General features: G+C 36.9%; 1 protein-coding gene across 6 annotated transcripts in view; it reads right to left on the bottom strand.

Moving 5' to 3' along the window:
• EPHA7 (EPH receptor A7) overlaps positions 1–27041 on the bottom strand; it is a 164872-nt gene that overhangs the window by 96781 nt on the left and 41050 nt on the right. For all 6 annotated transcript variants that reach the window (XM_005144938.3, XM_013127992.3, XM_005144935.3 and 3 more), the window contains exons 4-5: positions 11996–12151; positions 10818–11153 (exon numbers count right to left, since the gene is read on the bottom strand). In XM_005144938.3, the coding sequence (XP_005144995.1) occupies positions 10818–11153; positions 11996–12151 (492 nt within the window). The remainder of the gene's footprint in view (positions 1–10817; positions 11154–11995; positions 12152–27041) is intronic.

Consider the following 27041-nt stretch of genomic DNA (forward strand, 5'->3'; position numbering starts at 1 on the left):
AGAGGCTCTATGAACTTAAATAGACTCTTCAGCGAAGTAAATGCCATTTCTCCACACAAGCATCAGGGTTTACTAGCTCTGAATCCAGCCTGCTGACTCAGCCACTACTGCCTGAAAGGAGCTTGGATGTTACAGAAAAAAAATGAGCATTCCAAGATGCATTAGGAAAAGGGGTACTCAAAAAAGAGAAATGCTTAGACGACAGACAGAAAAGGTCAAAAGGAGAGATGGTAAATAGATCCATCAGCAGGTATAAGGTGGGAGATACAGAAACTGAAGGGTCTGCTGCTGCAAACACATGTGAGAGGCAACCCACATTCAATGGAAAATTGCATGCAACAAGCTGTTGAAATGCAGGTAAAAGTTTAGGAGTGTCATCCTTAAAAAGAAAACCTAAGAATCACAGTGACAGGGCCTTATCCCTAGCCTAAAGCTCACTTCGGAAGAAGTGAGATCTGGCTTAAAATTTCTGAAAAATACACTAACAAGCTAGAAGAAAGCAAGATTATAAAGAGATTAAGTTACATGTATGCATGCACGTGCATACATGTGTGTTTGCATCTCTACGTCTTTTCCTTTCTCTGTGCTTGTCTAGGGCAGAAACCAGATGAAACATCCCATTCTGCACTTCTAAGATTTCTTTCATTAACATAAAAAAATACCAGCAGTTCTGTGAATAATTTTTCTTAAAGTTTTCAGTGTGTCTGCACATATGAATTCTCTAATATCTGATACATGATTTAGCTCATTCTGTAAGGACAAGTCTTCATTGGCTTGTTGACTTCATGCAGGAGTTTAAGATCTACCTCTCTGTCAAAAATAGCTAAAAGTGGTCAAAAACTGTTGACAAGAGGACATAGGAGCTGAAAGAAAATTGTCCAAAGGGACACACATTAAGGACAGTCACGCAGCCTTGTTTAGATATGCTATGTTTAGAAAAGCTAAAAATAACCTTTCCTTAATTAGTATTTATATTAAAATGTCTGTCATATGAATTATGCTGCTTGCTGTGAAAATTTAAATATACAGATGAAAAAGTAGCAGATTATGGAGTTTAAATTACAGCTGTCATTCAAGCCTGCTTTGTTTTGTGAGTTGTTATCACAAAGTATTTTATGGAAACATAAAATACAGCTTGTTATAAGCTTGAATTTAGGACATTTATATTGGTCCCACAATAAGAAGACTGCATGATTTAACTGACTTAGGCTCGCATGCAGACACCATTATGTAACACTTAGCTCAGACAAATGGCTCTGTTCTTGATCTTCCCTATTCTACTGTAGTTAATGACCAAATATTGTTAAAAATTGGGACACTAATTATCTGATGTCGACATGTTATGGATAATTAAGAATTGCTCACTCTGAAGCCATGCTAATTGTTTTTCACAGGTCTCCTCTCGTCCTTGTGTCCTCAACAAGGCAAGCAGCTACAGGTTTCTACGTACATCTCTGTCACGTACTTTGTCACAGAACATACATCATCCTCTCTGGCTCATCCCCGATTAATTTTGCTAGCTTGCAGCAATTATCTCTCCCTTTGTGACTGACCTCCTGGTAAATGGAGTGCATGATAGTTGGGTGATTTTTTCCTGTGTATTTTACCACTTAATTGATCCTTGCTGGCTGCCCACAATAGAATATATTGCACTTGAGTCATAAAATGGTTGAAATTGAGAAAAAGTGGTAGCCATGTTTTTGCAATTGTAGTTGACAGCTGTAAAAATCAGATCTTGATAATGTTCTCTCATTTACCCTATTACTTGGATCAGTTGGTTAAAGCTGTTAATGATCCTTTTGGATCAATGCCTTTTGCTTGTAGCTATAATTTACTGCATTGGTGGATTAGTACAGATGTTTTCATAGATAGCTCTGCATCATTCCACCAGATTGCTGTCTGCATCAAATTTGCTTCCATTCATCACTAACGAAGCAAAGAAAAAAAATAATCAACATCTTCTATCTTAACGTTAACTATTGAATTCAAGATAACAGTTTTATTGTTGTCGACTTGCAGCCTTCAACCATGGCTTCCTCAGCAAGTTTCCTCTAGAAATAGATCCAATTATATATTTTGACTATAACAGGAAAAGACTACAGAAATGTCAAACTGTACAAAACAATTCATACACTAAAGAGTAGCATGTATAACTGTTCAAACAGGAATATGCCCTGTGGACTCAGGGCTGGTTCTATCACTTGCAAACCAGAAGAAACTACACAGGGCAGCAACCTGGTAGACATGGCAAAAATTATCCAGAATTATTAATTACCCAGACTATTCCAGCACCTGAAAAATCTGCTGCCACCCACGGAGCTATCATAGTAGGTAAGTCAGCAAGAGCTATTTCTGTAAGGGAAGATGTCTCCCCTTTGTATTACCCCAGTAGCATCAGAAAGATCAAACACAGCTCTTCGTAGACCTTTATTGTGCCCTGGCTTTCAAATCCACCTTGACTATCTTCACCCATACCTGCCAGGCTGGCATCAAATGCTTCACTCTATAGAGATGTTACAGTTAAAGAATTTTCTAATTTACTACATAGAACATCAATTAGGATTTCACATTTGGTGGCACTTACATGCTCGCAATAGTGCCTTTCAGTACTGCTGCTTGTTTCTCATTGAAAACACATCTGTGCACTTACAGGGTTTTGTTTGTTAAAATGACAACGGTACTTGAATTTTTCAGAAGGTCTGAAATAAACCATCAAATATTAGAACTTCAAGGACAACAGGTCTAATGTCTTATTTTGCTATAAATATGATCATACTCTGTATTTAGTTCTTTCTAGGAAAAATAACAAAGAAATGAAACTTCTTAATGATAAGTTACACTGTACTGAAGTAAGATCTCAGAACTAATGAGCACAGTAGGTTTTGGCTAGATCAGTTCAAACATTATGTATTATTCTGTCCTACCAATATCAATATTTCATGGTCTTGTTCATTGAAGGAATTCAAATCTGTTTTGTAAACACTGAAAAACAAATCTTCCTTGTGCTTTTATGAGGAGAGTTGTGTGCTGATATTAACTACAAATAAGAAACAAGAAGCTAAACCAAACAAAGGAAAGGTATTGAGAAAATTTATGTCAGAATCAGCACAGGCCTTTCTTTTTGCAAGTTTCCACACTGTATTTCATTTTTAGTCTTAGGTCTCAATTTAGCCATGACAGTGTTTCACTTAAAATGATTTCCTACTGAAATTCTAAAGTTTTCATACAAATATATGTCTACATTTCATAATCATCATCACAACATTCTTTTGATAGGAGAAAGACAGGTGGGAAATATACCAAACAACACTGAGTTGATATACTACTGATGGTGTTCAGCACTTATCTATATCCTGCATTCAGTTACCTTACTACATACTTACATACATACGTACGTGGAGACCTCATAGCAGCCTTTTAGTATCTGAAGTGGGGCTACAGGGATGCTGGGGATGGACTATTCATTAGGGACTGTAGTGATAGGACAAGGAGTAACAAGTTCAGACTTAAACAGGAGAAGTTTAGATTGGATATAAGGAATAAATACTTTACTGTGAGGGTGGTGAGGCACTGGAATGGGTTGCCCAGGGAAGCCGTGAATGCTCCATCCTTGGCAGGCCAGGTTGGACAGAGCCTTGAGTGACATGGTTTAGTGTGAGGTGTCCCTGCCTATGGCAAGGGGGTTGGAACTAGATGATCTTAACATCCTTTCCAACTCTAACTGTTTTATGATTCTATTCTATGATTCCACAGTTCACAGCAGCAAAAGCAATACCTGAAGATACAGCTCTGCTGCAAAAATCAAAGCTTTACAGAATTCTTTCTTTGCACATGAGTTAATTACCTACACTAGACTGTGTACTGTGTATACACACATATTTTCTTTTCAAGGTCAGTATTATTTTTTCATCACTACTTTTAAGACAATTGGTCTAACTCATAATCACATAATGTCTGGCCCATGTTTGTAACATTAGAAAAAGTGTCCCCTAATCCTTTGTGTCACATTATCAAACCAATCTCTCCTGTCTTTTGCTAAATTGTACTTTAGACAACCTATTTTCTTCCTTGAGTACATATTACTTATTGTGTAGCTGGTGAAATTATCCTTTAGTAGCTTACATTTGACCATGGTGACACAAGCTAAAGTGTCAATAGTTCAGTGCATGGGAGAGTTAATAGCCCTGTGGCTGTCATGCTTCTCCTAGCAGGTTGCTATCAAACATTCAACATACATAGAAGCTTAATCTGACCACTTCTAATTCAAAGTTTTGGTTCTGCAAAGCTGAAGCTTTTCTTTGTCTTTGTGTAGCTACACAAGAATGTAGCTTTCCACTGATTTGATTTATAAATATGGTAAAATTCAAATAGTCTCTACTAGTTTCTCAGCAAAAATTGTAACATCTATTTCTAAAAAGCTTTTATGGCAATGCTGGAAAGGCAAGAAGTCTGATACTCATTTGTAAAAAAAATAAATTATTAGTATCTAAAAAAAATCTAATTACATTCAGTCACAAACTGATGTGCAAAAACCTGATACAGACTCAAAACATTATATGAAGTTAGAGTTTCCTTTCAGGATGACAGAGTGCCCATTGCTGTGGTTCCTGTGTGTTCTGATAGAGCATAAGGTTCAAATCCTGCTCCTATTGAAGTCAATGACAAAACTTCCATTGACTTCAGCGGTGCAGGATCAGACCCTGAGCAACACAGCTAACATCTGTTTTCTTGCTTTCTGTCTTATCGTTCAGTGAAAAATATTAGAACAAATTAGAACTAAATATTGGAAAAAATAACTTACTATCAATCGGACAGTGTGTATTCTGTGGTAAGTTCTCATAAAACATATTGCATGTCAATTCAAACTTTTAGATAAAGATATATAATCTGTATATGTATATAAAATATTATCAAAACTGTCAAATACCATATATGCCATTACCATATTATATCCTATATGGATGATTCCTTCTTTGTGAAAATCCTAACAAAAATTTTACATTTAGCAATCTTACAATAATGCCCCAACCTAGCAGTTCTGTATCTCTATAACCTTGTGGATTTCACTACACTAAGTATGACCTGATACAATCAGTGAACGAACAAATTGCTTTCTCTGTCAGTGTTTGCTGTACAGGGACTGGAAGTCTTATTAAGTTTTTTCCATCAGTTTAATTCAGGCACAAATTCAGTTACCGCCTCCTGTCAAAATATCTGTGATATTAGGCCAGAGTAATGTGATTGTAGATCAATAGACAGTCTTAGCTTCACAGAAATAACCCAATCAATCTTTTAAATGTACTGAAAACGCATCTTAAAAACTAGAAGAATAATAACTACCACATGTAATTAATTTCTACTCTAGTTTTACCCTTTTCAGTTGGTGGCCATGGAGTGCAGAAGACTTACAGAACTATGCTGTCTGCCTACTGGTCTAGAAAAAAGTTAAAATCAATTAAAATGTAACTTAAATATTACTAAGAATAAGCACTATTAACTTTCTAGCTCACATTACATGAACTAAGCAAAATGGTAAGCCAAAGTACAATCATAATAACATGTATGTTTCTAAAAATGACAACTTAATGAAAGCAGTTAGGGAATATTACTTTTGAAAAGTGACTTTTTCTTTAAAATAATTTCCCAGCTCAACAGGTGGAACAAATTTGGTAAGAATAAAAGAAAAATGTTATTTTTATAATGGAAATTCTTTTTACATGAAGCACTGTTTTTAAATATATATATATATATATACACAGGTAATGTAGCCATATCAATGTGGGAAAGCTAATCTACAGTTGAAGGCTAGAAGATGAGGTCAAGTCACTAGCAGGAAATATCAAATGAAACTCGAAACTGAAGGAAGTCCATTGAAATGGAAAAGCATAGAAGTAGCATTAAGTTGAACACTGAAACTATTTGTAATAAGCTGTCAGGTATCACCTGAAGTGAACATTGGGTAGAAGGCATAGATCAAGGTAGATTAAAACAAATTGGTGGAAGAATGGGAAGACACCTAAATAGCCTGTGGAAAGAAGTGAAAATAGGACTAGAATGGTGAGGTCGAAGCAACTGGGAAAGCCACAGGCATAAATCTTGATTCCTGCTTCAGCTCGGGGACAGCTCATTGCTGAAGAAAGGGCAGGCTTAAGGGAGACTGACAGGGAACAGGAAACAAATAGATGGTCAATAGTGCAGAAACTATAAAAAAGGAGACTTTAAAAAATTAGTAGAGATAACTGAAAGCTGGGGAAAATGCAAAGAGCAGCAAAGAAGAGAAAAATTATGAGCAGCAACAGTGAAAGGAGAATGTAGACAGGGTAGGGGAGAATGCAAAGTGTTTAGAAAGGCTTCAGAAGTACCTAAGAAAGGCAGAATGCATCACATAGCTTTATGTAAGGGATGGTTTGTTTCCTTTATGTACTCAATCATTTCTTCTTTCCAGTAAATCAACAGTACTGCAGCTATTAACTCATGATTTTACAGCATGTAATGTGTTTTTCTGTTCAAGTTGCTGAGATAATGCAAATTTGGAAAAAATAACAGTTCCTTTTTGCTTTAACTGTGAATTTTAGGATCTGATTTTTGTACGAAAAGGTCTTAAAACTGAACTCTAAGATGTAAAAAAAAAAAAAAAGCAAATCTTGTTACTAAAAGTTTTTTTTCAAGAGTAAGCCTTGATTAAGGAACTGATTTGGGTTTTTTTTAACCACTTCAAGCTGTCAGCATTAAATGCATCTGAAGGAGCCATATGACCTAAAAGTGCTGTGGGAAACCTTTCTCTTACTGTGAAGAAACAACGAGCATTAGCAAGTATTTCCTTCATAAGAACAGAGAATACATTTAGGACCAGAAATTCACATTACATTTTAAATTTTGTTTGTCCCGTTTGGTTACAGCATTAAGACATGATAAGTGTCCCCTTGGATGTGACCTTTTTCTTTACAATGACTATAAAGACAACTTAAACTGGCTCAGGACAGACAGTGCAATTTTCCCAAACTTTGATAAATACTGAAATTCATCCAATTTATACTAAATTCTCTCAAAATCAGGCTAAGCTGAGTGAATATGCCCTTTACCAGTGACCACTCCATTGTCCATTCAGATAAATTCCAGAGGAAAGGATGTAGAAAGGAAGCTTTAAAACAACAGAAGTTTCAACAGAATAACTATGAAACTGTTATTGAAGCACATGTTTTTTTAAAAGTATGAAAGTGCATAAATGCCAAGATCCAACAAATGTTCATTTGCTGTGAAACCCACCCAATTCCATTAGCCTTTGAAGTGTTGCATAGAAAAAATGTAACATTTGAAAGGAATTTGATAGACAAAATAAAACTGGTGCCAGTACCACCGAAAGGTGAGTATCTTATTAGGTAAATTTTATCTTTGGTAAACAACCATTCAATAAGCTTGGAAAGGTAGTGTTTGTCAGCTGTTTGCCAGCTGCAGCTTTTCAGTACATTCACCTATTGTAACTGGGGCTTAGTCACATGTAAATGTGAATTTTACAAGGATGCGGGGGTTCACATAGATCAGCTTACAATACTGGGATGACATCCTGTATTCCTTATATGACACTGGATAGGCAAGATATGAAACAAGATGGTTTATTCCTGGGGGGCTTAGTACACTTAATCTTTTTGAAAAAACAAAACAAAGCAAAACAAAAAGCCTCATGGTTCTTGGCTGCAGCAGACAAATACACCCTATGACAACAGATAGCCTAGTCACAAACTCTTTTTAGCACAAGGTATGAATAGAAATGTGTCATATATATATATATATATATATGAGTGCGTGTAAGCAATGTGAAATGCTACCTACCTACTTGCAGTCATTTTATTGTGTTATTTCCACAAATATAAATAGTTTTTCATGAACCACCTGGTTCTTTCCTGTGACATGTTCTCTTTGTCTCATCAGAAGCTTGTTGTATGTGGGTGAAGAAACACTGAATATATTCTATAACCCCATTCTTTTATCAATCATTTAACGTTATCATTACACAATGATTTGAATTTTGTGAATATAGCCACAAAGGATCAATTCAATTAAACCAAAACTACAAAGGGAAAATCTCAGTGCAAGCCCCTGTGCAACTGGTGAACCCAGTAATTATATATAGCTACCTATTGTGCTAGTATAATAAAATGTGAAGAAGGTTTAGTTAGACACATTTACACTCACAGAAAGCAATATAGGCATAGAAAAAGTCATTTTTGCCAAAAGTACAGAATAGTCACACAGTAACAAATGAGAGCTGCATGAATCCTAGTTTACTTGGCTATAAATAAATCCAACATTTTCTTTCTCTCCATGGTAAAATAAAATAGGAGCACAGAAGCATAACAGTCTCCTTTGAGCAGCCAGTCTCTTTCTGTTCAATTATAGTCATCAATCTGTTCCACCTAAAATATTTTCCTCCTTGAGAAACCAAAGAAATCACTATTAGGATCCAAAACATGCTGTTGCAAAAATAATGTAAGAGAGGTCTTTCCTTTTGGTAAATGCATTATTTCTGAAAGACTGTATTTTCTTTAACATGATTTATATAATTCAGGAAAAAAAAAAGATTACTGCATTTATCTGGCACTTTTTAAGCAGAAAGTCTTGAAGAGTTTGGTAAGGAAAGGCAAGGGTTACCTTCATTTTACAAACAGAGAAAACTGCAACAGAGAGCATAAAGCTTTTTTTTTTTTCTCCCCCAAAATCTGTTTCTTGTGTATATTGCTTTTAGAAGCCTTTAAATTCTGATATTCAGAAGTGCTAAAGAGACAAAGCTTCAGTTGTACAAGTACCATTTCTCTCAGCAGTGATGGTGTTAGATTCTGCAGCAGTGGAAAATGTTTGCCTGTGCACAATCCCATACGAAAATGGAGAGCGGGGAAGGAACATAGTCAAGCCTCCTGCTGCATGCCCTTACAAAACTTATCCAGGAGCATGAAGGTTTTTACCATTGCTTGAAATCTATCTTTAAAGTCTAGATGTTCTCTTTAATATGGTTTCACTAACATCTCTGAGCTTGATGTGAAAGCTATTTCATAAAATCATATAGCTTGTGTTACTTATAACACAGGATAACCACATTGTGTTTTCTGGTCCCCCCAAAAAGTATAAATCTATGACTATGATAACACAACAGAATTAACCATAATGACTTAATTTGGGCGTAATACAACGAACTTTTGGCGAAGGCTTTTTCATCTTCCTGAGTTGAGATACCAGCCACCAAATTGCACTCTCTTCCTTTACTCTGTGTGCCACTGAGCCATCAAAGCACATAAAGTAAAGCCAACGTGATTTAGCTAAATAGGAAAAAGTCCAAATCCTCTTCTTCATGTGGTAGCTCTGTACAGACATCTACAGAGAGCAGAACACTGTCCACCTGTGCACGTTTGAAGAATTATAGAGAATTACTTTAAAGATGAAAAATCAAGGTGCCAAAATAACATGATTTTTGTTGCAAAAATAGTTTCAGGGCAGGTTTTCTGTACTCAGAATCTCATCATAAACTCCAAGATGTGAATGAGCACAGAGATCGATCCTTTCAGTCACAGAGATGGTTCCAAAATAACATAAAATGTGCATCTGGCATCCAGGAAAGCACTATGGGGAAATTAACTATATCACGAATATTCCAGCCTAACTTGAACAACTATATAAACTGCCCTAGTTTTCGGGGGAGACTGGGAAAGTTTTGAGGTAAATTTCTTGTCCTTTTTACTTTTTTTGAAATGACCATCTTTAAAGTGCAGAATAACTACAGTTTTTCCTATTTGCTTATTGCCCCTGTAGGGTGACTTCATCCTCAGTTCAAAGCATTACTGTAGGGGATCATTTCTACTGCACTAAAAAAAAGGAATAGCTTGATCTGTATCACAGTCATTAAAATTCCCTCCAAGACGTAAGCATGAAGTACCCTTTGAAACATTGGTTAGCTGTTCCTACAGCAAGCATCAGTTATTTACTTCATTCTTTTAAGGCATTTCTTTTGAAGACAGATTTTGCAATTAATGCTTGGTTTAAGATCTTTTGTTCAATGTATAGAAGGTTAGTTTTACTATCCTCTCTTAAAGCCCATAGTGCACTAATGCCTGTAATTTTTATCAACAAGCAACCTGTCACTTCAGAAATCTAAATCAGAGAATTTTTTTTTTTTTTTTTTTCACTCAGCATGCAGAGAACTGAAGCCCTTTCTTCCCCTGGGGTGATCTGCTAGTTTGATCTTATTTTCTCTGACATTTCACCTGTCAGATTATGATAAGTAGAAGAAACAAAGAATAATCATCACATTCTCACTGAATCTCATAATCAAATATCTGGAAATATAAGATAAATTAGAAACATTTTCCTGAGGGAAAAGATTAACACTAAAAACACTGTCAGATATCCAAATCATCTTCCAGTGACCTAGCACTCCTATAGAGGTTTAAAAAATTCAGACAGTAAGCCTGCACAGGACTGTCACATCTACTTTTTCATCTTCAAATACTAGGGAACAACCCCAATGATTAGGAAGGAAAAAGACAAAAAAAGAAAAAGAAAAGTTGCAGGGTTAAGATCTACTTAATATTAAAGTCATATGTCTTCTTGAAGTCTTCCACAGATGCTTTCTGAAAGCAATTTTGAGGGCAAGAACAGAACAGGTTATCATGAAATAGTATAAACGCAAATCAACTAGTTGGGAAGGTGAAAAGATTAATGAGGCAGAACCCACCAAACAAGCTCCTGATTTACTGCATCTGTAGTCTGCATGTTCCCAATTTCTCTCAGTCTCACAGAGTTGAGATTCGTAAGTGATGAAAACTTACCTGCTTGACCGGTGGTAATACTGACAGCTGCAAAAAGCCTCTGGGAACGACTCAAGTCAGAAACCCCATTCACAGCTTCAACTTCGAACGTGTAGTTAGCGTGAGCTAGCAGGTCCATTACAGTGACATAGTTATCTACTAATCCAGTTTGCTGGGGCATATATCCAATGTTACTCCCACAGGGAACACATTCACCCTGCTCCCAGCTGCACCTCTTACACAAAATGCGGTAGGTCACATCATTTCTTCCCCCACTGTCAGCAGGGGGACTCCACTCCAAACTCACGGTAGTCTGGTTGATATTGAAAATAAGGTTCTGTGGTGCAGATGGAGGTCCTATGTAACACAAAAAAAAAAGTCCATGGTAATTGCACAGAACCACAGTGGGACATTCTAACTACTGAGGCAGAAAATAGTTGAAGCATTTTTCTTCATATAAACATTTCATTATTTTTAGTAAAAGATTCCTTGAACTCACTTGGTAAGAGCCTTATTTATTTTCCATTAAGGTATCAGAATAACAATTGTCTATATATTTACTGCAACTGGCTTTAGACATTTTTCTTGTGTGCAATTAAAAGGATTGGTTAATATACCTGAAAGATTGCCTTATAGTTTTTCCAAGTATTGTATTTGTTTGTCTCTTCTAAACATACTGTACCAACTGCATCCAGTCCTTTGTTATCAGCTCTGATATTACTTTAAGAAATATTTGGTGTTGCTTTGGATTTAGGAGATTTCCATTATTTGAACCACCAATCTTTGTACGCTAGCCAATTTTCAGTTAGAAGGTTAAGCCAGATCCAGTTACTGTTCAGTCAAATTTCAGATCCATACCAGCTACTTTCCATGCTTTGTGTTGCTCATTTTGGTATTATATCACATAAAGCACATTTTCTACAACAATTTTGCAGCCATTAGAAAACTATGCCTGTATTCTATGTATTATAAGTTACACACTTGCCCAACATGCAATATTTTCCAATGTTATATCAAGCAAACATGAAAATTATATTAATGCTGATTCTATACTGTCAACCCTCTGCCTGTCAATTTCATTTACTGTTGTAAATATACATTTCAAATACAGGAAAAGCCAACCAAAACTACTAGCTACAAGTGGCTGCACCTGGTTGGTTAAGCAATGTCCTTTACTGTTAAATTCATGGCTGACTCACTTGTGCATGCGACATATGGTGGATCAGAAGGTGCTCTATAATAGCTATCTTCACAATCACATCTTGAAGATCCTTCCTTGTCAGAGAAACTGTGAGTTGGGCAGCGGGAGCACTGCAGATCTTGTGAGGAGGATTTGTAGAACCCACGGCCACAAGCTAAGGCAGAACAAAACAAATTAAGGTTTACATTTGCCTGGACTACTATTCCTATCTTCTTTGTCACTGTCACATGAGGCACACATTTCTGTAAACATCTAAACTACACATTCTGATATGCTGGCTCAAGAAATATATTATGCTCGCAATTTCTTTTTCTTCAGTTGATGTTGTTAATGATTTTGTGACATTTTTTATGAATTCAAGCATGTATTACAAATACCTCAGCAGTTGGCAGCACAATACTTTAACACAGAAGGCCACAGAAATATAACAAGCATCTGTTTTTCAGCAAAGAATGGTACGGTAATGGTGTGAAACAGCTGGACGTCTGCAATAGACCTAAACAAGGGGAAAACAGTCTAGAGGAGCTCTGCTCTAAGGCCACTGAAGTGTTTCTGGTATCTGAACTAGCTGATTTGGAATTAATGGAGCAGAAGTTACTCTTCCCTGATCTGAGAAACCCAAAGAAGCTGTAACCCACCAGCCCACAAAGAAGCTGTAACCCATCAGTGAACCCCGATCCCAAGGAAAGCATGAGGCGTGAATACTTGTTGGACAGACAACACTGGTAGGAACAACCAGAAATAGAAGGAGGGCAGACAGCATAAGCTGCACAATTGTTTTTTTCCAGTTTCACAAACAGACAAAACTAGGCTGAAATGGATTTGCTAAAACTTTCAAGGGAAAGTTAAAAGGTAGATAATTGGAAATATGCATGTAAGATAATTTTGTACTTCGGTTTGCTCATTGTGACCCCTTGGAGGTAAAAAATGTGTTGTGTTTCAAAACTGACGTTTAGAAATACTTTTTATAGCTACTGCCACAGTTCCCAAAGCAGAAACACCCACAAAACACACCTATAATGATTCTTACAAGCAGAGAACTGCAGCCTAGACAGCCAGCTTAAGAATGGATAAACTGTGAGACCTGTAGTGGATGAGGAAGAGGGAAGTGGGGATCAGACAATGCTAAAACTGGAAACAGATTAAGACTCCATTTCTGTGCCAAGGTTATGGGCAAACTTACAAATACTGTCAACATGAAAAACAGACCATAAAGGTCCTCCAGAACTTTGTAATAAAGCACAGGCTTTTTCCACCACACTATTTTATTCTTTTTTTCCCAACCCCGACAGACAGTCTAACCTTCTTAAGCCGTCACCTGTATGCAAAGAAAAGGGACAGCATGAGTATTGGGTATCAAAATATTAAAGCTAGTTAAATAGTCATTCTGAATTCAGAAAGAGAGAATTTACTTTGGTTATATTCATATTTGCTTGGATATTTTCTCAGAACTGAAATGCAAAGTATCAAAAGACACTGATATTTGGAACAGTTATTTCAGTTTTCTGGTACTGCAGCGATGGAAAGAGCATTAAAACAATGAGCTTTATCCAAATCTCACTGAAGTCAATGAGATTTTGATTTTAATAGCCTTTGGACTGGGCCCACAGTGTAGCTAGAGTGATATGACTCTTTTTAGTCTGATGAATTTTATGCAACTGAGAGAAAAAAGAATGTGATAATGCTTATGAAAACAGTAGATTAATGTTGATGAATTACATAATGAACAGTGAATCATACCAGTATGAACTGGTCGGGAATTCTGGCCCTAACAAAAAATATGCCTACGGGACAGAAATCACTGTAACAGTTAAGAATTTGTTATGATGAAAAAAAACCACCAGTGGGTAGAAGCTAGATTACCTGGCAGAGGAAATTAGCATGCAAAGCATATATCCTTTGACTTTGAGAAAGGGGTATGAGTCTGCACTAGAAGAAAATATAACCCTGCTTGTAAAACATGCTACAGTTTGATTCTACCCCAGTAGCTGTTATGTATGCTATTTAGAAAAGAAGACAAAAAGAATTTTGAAGAAATACTCTAGATAAACATGACCTGTGAATTCAGTTGTTTCAAATTTAACTCAAAATTATCCTTTTACACCTTCATTCAAGATTGTTTCAGAATTTCCTGCACAAAGAGCACAATAGCTGAACTGATTTGTATGCATGCACCTTAAGAGATATATTTAAACTTCTGTCTTCTCTTTCAGTATTTGTAATTGAGATGCAGCTAAAATTGCCAAAAACTAGTTTCCTGCCTTTCTTAAATAATCACGTTCCTCTCATATCGAGCAAAACACTGGACAAATACACTAGGTCTTCCAGTACGTAGCTTCTGCAAAGCAAAGAGCAACTTAAAAGGCAAAGATCCCTACTGTGTTTCCACTCTGTCCTTCTCAGCAGGGAACATTACATAGCAAAGATACAGAGGGTAAAATAGAGATTTCAGACAGAAATAACAAAATGTAAACAGAAAGCCCCTTTTTCATTTTTTTCTTTTTTTTCTGATGAATTGATCAAGACGTTTACATGCTTAGTCACTTACTACGTAAAGTAAAAGTGCAATTCTTATTAGAGTTCAAAGGATCTGAATGTCTGTGACTAGTTTACATGACTGTAAGTCATTTATGCTCATTCACAGCATACCACAGGCGGCAGGTTCAGGCACTCGTACCATGCTGCCATTCCGTTAGCTTTTTTTCCAACAAGAGGCTCATGATGAGCCAATAAGAGTACTTCACATGATTTTCCAACAAGAGGCTCATTTAGCAACCATCCCTTCAACTTATACACCCCATAAATATATGGTGCAGAATATTCCAGCACCGATTTTTTTAAACAGTATGAAAATCATGCTTTTAAAATGAAATTAAAAAAAAAAATAGAAAGGAGGATATGGAGGGGTACACAGTATAATTACAAGTAGTCATTGAAGAATAGGCAAATAAATTATTTTCCCATTTTTCTTCATAAATTTAAATTTCTCACAAAATTTTGTTTTTTTTTTAGTCTAGCAATTGAATATTTCTATCGCTCAAAACTTGGTGAGCTATGAATCTTTATCTGTTTTTAACATGTTATTATTGTCGTTGTCAAGAAAATTAAAACAGCAAATTCTATCAAGACAGGGTGTTACATAGACCACTTATCAAGGTGCGGTAACTTGCCAGTGAGCTATTACAGATCACAGATGGGAAAACCTGTTCAAAAATACTTTGTTGATTCCTTTCCTTTTTCTCTCCCTTTTGTCTTATCTTGCCAAATTGCCATGGTAAATTTTATGTTGAAGGTAATTTAAATACATTATTTTCTTCATTTCTTTATGTAATATTTTTAAGATCACAGGAACAGGTGGTATAAAATCCCCACTGCACTACCTCCATAAGCAACATTAAAAAATGCTAATTGTAAAAAAAAAAAAAAGTATATAAAAGTACATTAGCTGAACATTACTAGGAGCTTTGTACATGTAAACCTAGAAGTGATAAATGCAGGTACTGTGTTTATAAGATACAAAAGTATCTTATGGCAAAGCCTAAGGCAACTCAAATTGCATTTGATCACATCCATTTTAATATTTCAGCTCATTAGAGTGGGAAAGCACAAATCAGCAGCACTTCTGCCCTATACATGGAGCCTATATTGTAAATCAGGGTACAGAACTCATGCAATGATAGGACATACGCAGGCAGCACTCTTATGTTGTAGCCATAATCATCATTATTGTTGATCTGAGTAAAATGTGAACTCATTTGATCTTGCTCAAGCAAGTTAAGATCCAGGAGCAGTTTTGGTACTGAAGGCCTTCTGGGATACTGAAAAAGATGGGGTGGGGTAGGAAAGACAGCCAGCACAAAATAAATTTGCTTCCATTCAATGTGGTGTGTTATTTACAGCTACTAACTTAATAGAATGGCTTTAGCCCAGATGAAGCTCCCATTTTGTTAGTCTTACACATTACTGACAGCATAAAGATGCAAAGTAACATCTACTAGCCTAACCCAAACCAGTCTTCAAATAATGCAAAAACTAGTTCCTAATTGTTTCTCCATATACAAAATCAACAATAAATATAGAAGAAAGCTATGCTTCATCTAAGGCACAATTCTTCGCTTAATATGCCAGCCTCACAGCCATTAGGGACTGACCATCAATGACCCTCCCAGGGCTATCCCAGCACCTCAGATTTGTTTACTTCTCTGCGATAGCCATAGCTGTTCCTCAGAGCAAATCTTCCCACCTCCTCTGCAAAGCAAAGAGATTTCTCTTGTGGGGAAGCTGGCAGAGTTCCACTGTGAAATACTAAGACAGTGCAAACAGCTCTTGGATGAGAAAACCTCTATGGAGCTGCAGTTTGAAACTGAGCAGGGCATTGTCGCTTTGTATTTAAACTTTATTGCCAGGAAGCCCTAGATAAAGTGGTACACTGTTCTGTCTGTATATGACAGAAGACTCTAATGAAGATGATATTAGCAATCTTTCTTGGCTTCGACTAAGTTGCTTTCGTCTTGCACACCCAATGGAACCGAGCTGTAGAAAGGACAGATCACAACAGTAAGGTCTGGTACATGGCTGAGCAAGTTTGCAAAGTTAGCATGCAGGACTTGCTTAAATACAGGTTTAGCATATGCCACTGCAGTCAATGCAGTCACAAACATCTTGAGTCAATGTGTCGTTTAAGGGCCTTTATAAATACTGTAAATAATGGAATATTTTAAAGCCACAAGTAAATATTTGGGAATTAACACAAATTACTAGAAACTATGATGCCACATCTGTGGCACAGCAAGGCATTATCTGTTGTTACTAGAAATGCTGCCTGTAGCTTATGTAGAAAAATTGCAGCTTCTCTGCTGTGAGCTCATCAGATGCCTTACTGGCCTGGTAGTGATCAAATAATGTATATTTTTCTTTTCATAGTCATAAAAAAAAGAGTTCTATGAACCTCTGGAAGGGGGAATGAAGGCAGATGTAGAGAGCAGCAAACAGCAGTCTGAAGTCCTGCTTGTGGGACAGGAAAAAGGAAAAAAGGGAAGTGTCAAGTACTGTTAATTTTATGTAACCTTTTCAGTGTAAACACTATGAAGATTAATTTTGCTTGTTAGGAGAGCTAGGGAACTTAAATTGGAGGGGTGATGGAAATACGGTGAGGGCTATGAGTGACATGTAACAGGTGATGTATATATAACCAAAGGAGAAAGAGTAAACAGTTTCAGGGCAGTGACACATTAATCAAGAAAATAATTTGCTACTACAATAATACAAACAAATATAAAAAAAAAAAGAAAAAAAAAGCTGTAGAAAGCGCAAGGCTTCCAGGTGGCATATCAGCTTAAGACTTAAAGGGCACTCAATTGTTTCAGCATGTCAGATGCTTGATTGAACATGGCTTTTGTAAGAATTTTTGAGTTTATAAGAAAATAATGAAACATAATGAGTTGCAAAGAGGTGACTGCACTAATTACAGTTTGATCCCATTATAAAAAGTAGACTGGTGTGAGGGAGGAAAACAAAGATGACATACTGTGCTAGCAGAGCAAGGGAGCTTGTCTGTTTCTTCTGGTTTGCTCACAATTCCCTGAGTTTGCCGTCACAATTAAATTTAAGTGGCATAGATACCACTGAAGAAGATGAAACTAGTGTTTAAAAATCAGTAATTTTTCAAAGTTAGCATCAAAGGATGGCAAAGGAGTATTCACATAATTTCAACAACAGCAGTACTACAAACTCAGGGTAGCAGCCTCATCCCACTGAGAACCATGGGAAAATGACTGCTCATATCAGGAAAAGCTCAGATTTTCTGGGTTTTTCCCTCATCTTCACTTGAATAAAATAAATTATATTTTAAAGTGAACCTATATGCTGGGGGGGGGGGGTTGCCTTTTTTTTTTTTTTTTTTACAGGCAGTGGCTACAATTTGGTTTGTATCTCTGTGGACATAAGCCTTCATTCTCATTATTTGTTTTGCATTATGTTAATGAACTTTCTACCTTTCTACCGTCCCCTAGCCTGTGAACATTAAAGACAATTCAGCTAACCAACTTCTCACAGAAATTACGTATACACAAGGAGTTTGTGCAGATGTTTCCTGGATGAAGTTATGCAGCTGCAAAGACTTTATTAATTATAAAACACAAAATGGATTGTTCTGTAATTGAAATTCTCAGGGGCTCTGATACATTTGAAAATTAACATACACATATGTATGGTCAGGACATAGATGGATGTTGTTATTTATTACAGATGGATATTTTAGCTAATGCAGAAAAAAAAACACTGGTTTTTCTCCACTGGAGCTTTCAAATATTTGCTTCATATTAATGTCTATGGTTCCGTACCTCAGGACTGAAAGCACAGCTTGCAGAAACAGTACTCCCACTGCTAGTGTTTCTGACCTCATCTGCGATGGACAGGTCCAGAATCTTTATTTTAATCCTATTGACAGTGCCTCAGTGGGAGTAATTATAACAGTCGGCCACAAATCCAGACCTCCTGTCACTGTTATATTAGGGTTTTTCACAACAAAAATGAGCAGCAGACAAGGAGGATGAAAACAACATGGGGTAGTGATTATAGCAAGATTTGTCAACCCCCTTCTGTATTAACCTGCTACAAACATATGACAATTTGGCATGGGAGACACCAGAAGTACCAAATGTTTAATCACCTGCAGTATCAAAAATAAAATTTCTAAAATCATTTGGGGGCCATTGTTCTCTTACAAGATCCTTGGCTGGTAGATCACATCATGGGCCACAGGCACTTTTTGGCTAATGTATCTGAAAAATTTAGATAAACTGAAAGCAGACCATTAGAAAATAATTCCCAAATGTGGATTTCAATGTGAAATATTAGACATAAGAAATCCAGTAACAAAAGGAGACTTTATAACTCTGATCCCTTTTCCAATAATTTGTGTACGTTCAAGTCATGATTATGTTTGAAACTGTAAATTACTTTTATAGTGAGAGATGGCATCTGCTATGCCTCTTCTGGCACCTAATATATATTATTTTATAAGGAGCTTAGACTGTAGCATTTTATTTGTCTAACTACTATGTAATGATAAATGTCCAGCTGAAAAAAGACGTTTATTTTAGTTTGATCCTTAAACTGCAAGAGCATCTAAAGATTATTCATGTTTCAACCAAGGAATTATGTTGTATGGTTTAGCCAGAGTAAACTCAAGACTCTTAATGGTGCCTCAGCTATAGTGTGAATGACATATCTAAACAGGGCTCTCCCATGGCTGCATACCATCATCCACCAGATGTTTGTTGTTGCCTGTCAGGTATCTCTCAGACCTTCATTTCTCAGGCCTAATATGCCATTGCTGTCCAAAGTCCTGCTAATGTCTTTTGAGAGATGTTCACATACTGCTGTTCACACAAATAGAGATCCAGAAATAGAATGCTTGCTAACTAATAATAACCTACTCCAAGTTTCCCAACAAATGAAGTGAAACTTTCATCTCTCTACAAATCTGCATGAAACAAAAAAACTCCTGAGTATGTCATCATGTGCCCTTTTAACTTATCTATTTGCAAAGATAAATAAGTATAAAGACACTCTGGTGATTTTCTGGCTAATTTATACACAAGGACAAGGTAATCAGGTTGAAGAACATATCCTACAAACCAAAGTATACTTGATGTCACTATGCCATAATAGCAAAATTTCTTTGAATCTAATGGTTCTGAACAAGTACATGAAAGACTAAATTTAAATGGCAATTAAAGAAACTCTAGCATAGTCTGAGCAGAATTAATTAAGTGAAAAGTTGCGCATTGAGGCTGTGACATAATGTTTCTCTACATTTTCAGAGTTGCAAGGACTTGGGCATCTGCCACTCATTAACTTTCTTGGGAATAACAAATACAAAGCCACAATGAAAATTTGGGGGAAATTTACATGTGAGAGATAGGAAGATATAAAAATACAGACAGATGTAACTTATTGATCAGAGTTAAAAAGTGAAAGGTGGGTTAGACAAATTAAAGGTGAAAAATATTCTGGCTTTCCTGTTAATTCTTTTTCACCCCCCTCTTTTTCTACCAGGCCCTTCCCTCAAGATTACAACTGCAAGGTGCTCAAGTAGCTTCTGTGCAGAGTTGAGTGACACATTGACTGATTAGGCAGATTGGGAGCAAATGCTTCACACTTTGCAGGACATGGTATAAATTCATCATAAAAAAAACCTAATCCATGCCTGAAGTTTTGTCAGCAGTAAAAGTTTTATCTGACTTCCTGAAAAGGTTCTCAACCAGTCAGAGTTAATGGAAAAATACACTTAATCTGCTTATGGTTTCTGCATCTTTGGGTTTTGTCTTTTCCCTCTTTTACTGACTTGGTAATGTTTAATTATGGACCTTTTTTTTTATTATTATTACAAAAAAATATCTGTTAAAGATACAGTGATTAAGAATTCAGCAAATCTAAGACCACCAAGTAACTTATGCTATGGAAGCTAGAATGTTCTGAAAGGACAATTATATTATCTAACTGAGCAGTATAACACACCCCTCAGATGCATCATCACACAACAGACATTACTGCAATAAGAAGAAATTAGCTACACAAACTACAGTGTAAGTGGTGCCTTTTTTCTTTTTTTTATGTAGCAGATGTATGAGCAATTAATGCTAAATTTGTCACATTCCTATATTAATGCCTTTTAACATGGTTTTTTAACTTATACATAATTCAACTCTAACAGCCGTAAGAAAAGAAGAAAAATACTGGTGATGAAACTAACAGCAGATTTTTTTTCATGAGCTTTTTCTTCAACGTTTTGGCTTCCCTATATTTGAGGTGCACCTCCAACAATGAAGCACCAAAACATTCCTTATAGTCTACAATGTAGCCAGCTTTCCTTATAAAGTATTACAGCTTAATAAACTGAGCTTACGGAGTTCAATAGGGACTTTAACAGTGGCCATGCTATGACTCAACTCCTCTGATGTAATACAGGTTCCATACAGCCATTACTTTGTCCAGCCTAAATGCTTCTATGATTCTGTGATATTAAATGTAGAAATGTAAAGTGAAGTTTGAAAGTGATGATTACTAGATGGGAACTGTTATTTTTTCCTCTTTTACTGATTTTTTTTAAGCAACTCCACTATTTCAGACTGTTAACCTCATGACTTCATATCAAACAAACAAAGGAAGACCTTCGCACTCTAAAAGCTGCGTCATTACACAGCACCACTGCAACACAACTACAATATGATGACCTTTTACACACAGCAGTGTCTCTTGACATGAGCATCTCTAATGTCTATTAGGCCTCACAAAGGCTGTCATCTCCCTTGCCAAATGAACAGTCTTGCCAGTTTGGCTGTCAAGAGTCCTCACTATTTTTCACCAACCCCACAAAACAGTTTCCAAGTATCCACAAATACCCTCTCACTCCCTGGCTACCCCTATTCTCCCTTGATGAGAGCAACACAGAGAAACTTCCAGGAGAAAAAACATGAACTGGTGAAAGCAAGACTCTTGTTGGTAACAATTGCGGTGGAATTGCTTTTAAATTACCATCAGAGGGACTGTGGAAACATGTTTTGGTCTATCACAGACACATGTCAGCCAGGTCTGCCAGCCAAAGTGATCTACATGTGCAGAAATTAACATTTACAACTTGCCTCTTAACCTTCAGAGCAGTTCCCCAACAGACAAGTCTCATGGCAGTGGGGGACAGATGGCTTACACTGCCCCAGGAAGAGCAGATGCCTGCAGATAGGCACTTCTCAAGATACCTACAAACTGGATCTGTCCCTTTGCAACTATCCAGGAGAGGTCCTGACCCCAGCCATGGGCAAGAATGGGGTGGAACAGTGTTTGCTTTATTAATCAATGCATTAATAAAATGTAGAGTTAGTAAAAATATAATTTGAGTAGCTTCTTGTACTTCTGTGGAGAGAACAGTAGTGGGTGTACTCATGCTGCCTACTTTTACACCATAGACTCCCTCTTTACACAGATGACTCCCTTTTGATGCCCCAAAATCCTGTTCTGATACAAATACAATGGGAGAGTTTCCTTTGAAGGCCTCAAATAATCTAAAAGGCTTTAATGAAATAATTTTTTCCCTTGTGAAATAACAGAGGTCTTTGGGAGGAGTCAGATCATATGATTCAAGGATAAAGCTCTCTGTAAAGGAAGTGGTACGAATAGATCTCTTCTTGAAGCTCTGAGACAATCAACTTGATGTGGATTTTTAACTTAATCTAACTGTAATGGTGCTTAATAATTGGCTGGCAAGAAATAAATCTGGAGGGCTTACTCACAGAATAGAACAGAGGCAGGCATCTCTATGAGCCTTCCAATCAAAATGAAATTAAAATAACTTAATAACACATTTTTGTTTCATTTGGACAATGACCTACCATTATCATTCCAGGCCTCAATTGAGAAGAAAGTTTTCACAGGCTTCTGTAACACATTCCTGAAGGCCATCATTATACAGCAGGCAAATCCATCCAAACAAAAGACCAGCTTCTAAGAACCCACAAGAGAGAAATGACTCTACTTTTGCACAATGGCGCTGCAGAATTTAAAAATAACTTTAGTTTTATATCCTGGTCTCAGATATTCCCACATTTAATGTTAATTGTTCTGCTTAGAAAAATATGCTTATGCCTATCAATACATTGTGGTGCTTTTAGAGAAACTTTAATGAAAAAAAAAAACACAACTGTTCACTACAGTTACATTTGGCTTGGAACAGGAAGAAACAGGAATACTTCTGGAAAGAAAACAAAAAAATATATTCTAAGTTCTTTAAGCAGAGATTCCCTTTCAGATTTATCAAAGCAAATATTTTTATCAGTGCACAGACTGGAAATTTAAATTGTGCAAGTATTTAACCATAATCTTTCAAAATAAAGATTGATTTAACCTCTTTATCTAAAAATCAAAGTGTCACTTCATTAAGAGATGACAAACACAGAACTCTCCTTTAACGGAAAAAAAAATATATATATATATATAAAGGAGAAGCATTACCATAGTAATTCACTGATAACAAACTGAACTGGATAAAACAGAAAGAAACTTCTTCTGGGTTTGCTTCAGTATGTCTGCGGTAAGAAATAACATTGCTAAATCTGACAGATTTATCTGCTACAAATTTTTATGAGAAAACTTCCCAGATTCACACAATGTTTTAATTCCAAGTAGTACAGCATGAGTTGTGATACTGTGAAATGAAGTTGTCTTTACTAATTGCATACTCTGAGCAGAAGTGCATCTTACAGAAGAGAACATATCAAATCTGCCCGGCTGATCCTTATGATTTGGATATGTCACTTTCCACTAAGCACAGAGAAGATAGGGAGGGGCAATAAAGCCGCTCAAAGATAGCAGCCATCCAAAAAGATAAAGAACAGGCTGAGCAAAAGCAGACAACAGATTGCAAAGACAGAACAATCACAGATGGAGGCCAGGTGGGTGGGTCAAACAATTTTTTTACAAAAGGTTTATTTTAATATTTAAACAGAACCCCGTTGTGTAAATGTTCAGCAAAGAGCTGATAAGAAAATGGATTTGTAAGTGCGTTTGAACAAACAACATGTCTTATAGTCAAGAGGGGCTTAGTCATATATAATTAAGGGATAATGTACACGGTTGAAGTGTGTATGATACTGCAAGTGATTAAACGCCACTGCAAAACAAAGGAGCTAGACACCTAAGGAAGCTTTATGGAGCCAGCATGAAGTAATCTTAAAACATGAACTTCCTTTTTGCTAGAGAAGACAAGAGGATATTCATCTAGCCATACAAAAGGGTTTTTTTACTGAAAAATGCTGTGAACTTCCATACTGCTTCTGCCACCTAATCAAGCTCTTTAACTGAGATTATCATACTTTCTGTTTCAGCGTACACTACCTTTAATTCTTTAAAACACCTAAGAGAACAGTCCTGTGCACATACAATACCCAGGTTCACTGGAACTGTGTGCTACCACGGTTCTCCTCAAATTTCTGAAAACTTAGTGGCATTAGTCATCTGAGCAATTACAGTCCTGAGGGCTTGATCTAAACCCACTGAAGTCACAGGTGTCTTGGACAATGGATGACCTGAGTCACACAATAAAGACAACACAAATGAGGAAGATCAAACAAGGAAGCCTAGACCACTGGCTTGTTTCTGGGCATGACCTATGTCACAGGCTTACAAAAGGAAAGAAAGACTAGGGCAGAGGCAGAGGGAACTTGCATCCAACAAGCAGGAACTAGCAAACATGAGCTATCAGTCATCTCCATCTCTTTTCTTAATATCCCGACAGACTTTCATTAATTTATCCGACAATTTTCATAACTATCAAAGTCTATACAAGTGACTATTTACCTGAATGCTAAAGTGTGGTCTATTTCTCATGAGAAAGTATACACAGTACGTGGTTCCACACAATCCCTTACATAGCTGTAGCCTGTACACCAACGCTGAATCCGGGTAATGATGACAGTAATGCCACAGCAGCAGACAACTCTGTGTGTCTTCCAGAAACCCAAGAAGCTGAGTAAATAACATATTCTTAACACCAAAACATTACAAGTGCTATGCGCAGGTGTCATTGACTACATAGCCAGCTCAGGTATGTCACAGCAGAGACCACATGAACGATCTCGATTGCATCTCTTCAGCTGTCAAGTGTATTCCCAAAAATACTGATATTCTAAGGCATTTACAAAACTTCTACAGATTTGGAAACTTAGACTTCCCATCTGTGATGTTATTTACTATCATTTTTTCTTTTTGTGTTGCGGGATTCAACTTTTAAAAACTGAAAGGGAATAGAAAGAATGCTAATATAACATGAATACACTTTAGCACATATATCTGTAGTAATTTCCCAGACATCCCTGCTTACCATGTCTTGGTACATATCTGAGTAATTTTAGAGCACATGAACTGGTTTGCTTTCAGAGGAAAATAACCATAAGATGTGCTCCAAGAGTGAAACGAATGCACTCCAACCACAGCTGGGTCAGACTAGACCTACTGCAAATAAACCCCCCATTTATTTAGTGTGGGCATTAGGTCCTCAGGACTGTTTCATTTTACAGATTCACTCCTACTCCTCATGCTCCTTGTGAGTGACACCATCATGAGGAGAAAAACATTAATTCTTTATTTGGAGAAGCTTTAATTGTTGGCTGTGACTGACAAATCAGTACATAAATTATCTAACAGACTTAGAACTGACTCAGCATCCTAATTGTGAACAATTTGTAACACAAATTACTTTTTCTCTGTGCAAGCAATTCTTCAAGCAGCTCTGTGCAGCTTATTAGAAAGACAAATTTATAGATGTGGGTTCCTTGGTGCTCAAGAAATGGCACGATTCTTTGGAAAAGTGCAAGATACTGAAAAAGAAACACTAAGGGAAGGCAGGTGTTACAGTCACAAGCAAAAAAAAAAAGGGGGGGGGGCAGAAAAAAACCCTGGTTTACAGAAGTGGGGGGGAGGGGGAAGAAAAAGAAAACTTATATAAAGTTCCTTAACAGGCAAGAGGGCCCAGATTGTCCTCGCATAACATGTATGCAAAAGAAATACTGTCCACGTTAGCAAAGTGGCCTCACAGCCCATGGCAAAATTCAGTTTTCTACTTAGCGTAGAATTCTAGGCTTTCAATTAGGCAGCTCTATTTAAAAAAATCATTCATTCTTAAAAGGATGGACTACCAAGAAAGAAATAAAACATATCTCAAGAAGGCATGAAAGTCACACCAGTGGCCCAGGGGACAGCAAATATTGTCACTAATAGAAAGCAGTTCCCAGTATCTCCCCGGCCTCTAATACATTTCAGTCTTCAGTTCTACTACAGTACCCAAAACCATATGAATTCTCTAGCACCACTGTCCTTCCTCCCTGTTCTTGCAATTTTCTGCAGTAAATATTAATGTTTTTTCTGGATGACAAAAATGCAAATATAATTAAAATTTAATTCACATTAATTTTATAAGAAAACCAAAAATGGAAAAAAATCGGAGTGGCTGTGGAGGTCCACTAGGAGTCAAGGAATGGGGCTGAGCCATGGGAAACAAAAAAGGCATGCAGCCCTCACTCAGCCTCAGCTCCTCCCCTTCTCTTCCCAGCTTTTTCTAAGCCAGATGAATTTCTATTACACAACCCAGCTCCTTATCACCAGCAGGCATACTAGTCCAGCAAACCTACTGTTCTCAAATAGGTCTCCTCTGAGACAGTGACAGGAAAGTTACACAAAGAAAAAAGGTTAGCCAACTCTGACAGTGGATTTAAATACAAAGTCAGTTCAGGACCTAGGCATCCTGAGTCTGCCTTGAGGACTTCATCAGGAAAGAAGGGGCTGTTGGGAGGGAAACATCAACACAAAGTGCAGCAATATGATATAGAACAGGAATATTTTTAGAGAAGTCATCGACCAAATTAATCCTTTGATCGCTACCTCCTGGCTGCCAGCACTCCACAGATTAAATGTTCAGGATGTGATTTCTCCCAGAATAACAATACCTAAATTTCAGTTAATATGTTAGTGCTTACATATGTAATAAGTACCTAAATTCTCACTGGAGTCTATGGAGACCCAGGGCTCAGTTCTGAGATGCCTAAACACAACTGCCTAGTCCAGTCTGAAAAAGCCTGACAGGTCCCAAGCTAATGGTCCAAAAAATAGTAGGTCTTCTGTGACTCCTGTACCATGTCTGCCAGCCCACACAGAGTCTTGTATACTATAAACCGCCTCAAACAAGACCAGGCAAACAATGTTTATGAACCCAACCCCAGCCTCTTGTCCCTGTCCATGGCAAGGGGGTTGGAACTAGATGATCTTAAGGTACTTTCCAACCCTAACTATTCTATGACTCTATGAAATGGTCAGTGGTATGGCTCTCCCTGCAACACCTTCAAAATAAATCCTGCTCTCAGTCACTTGTCCTGGCATGCCAACATATGCAGACATAAGAATTATCAGTAATCCTTAAATGGCCTACAACTACATAGCCTCATAAAATATCTCCTGTTTTCATATGCAAGCAGTTTATATAGCATCCTGTGATA

Source organism: Melopsittacus undulatus, chromosome 3 (genome assembly GCF_012275295.1).
Source record: "Melopsittacus undulatus isolate bMelUnd1 chromosome 3, bMelUnd1.mat.Z, whole genome shotgun sequence".
Classification (NCBI taxonomy): domain Eukaryota; kingdom Metazoa; phylum Chordata; class Aves; order Psittaciformes; family Psittaculidae; genus Melopsittacus; species Melopsittacus undulatus.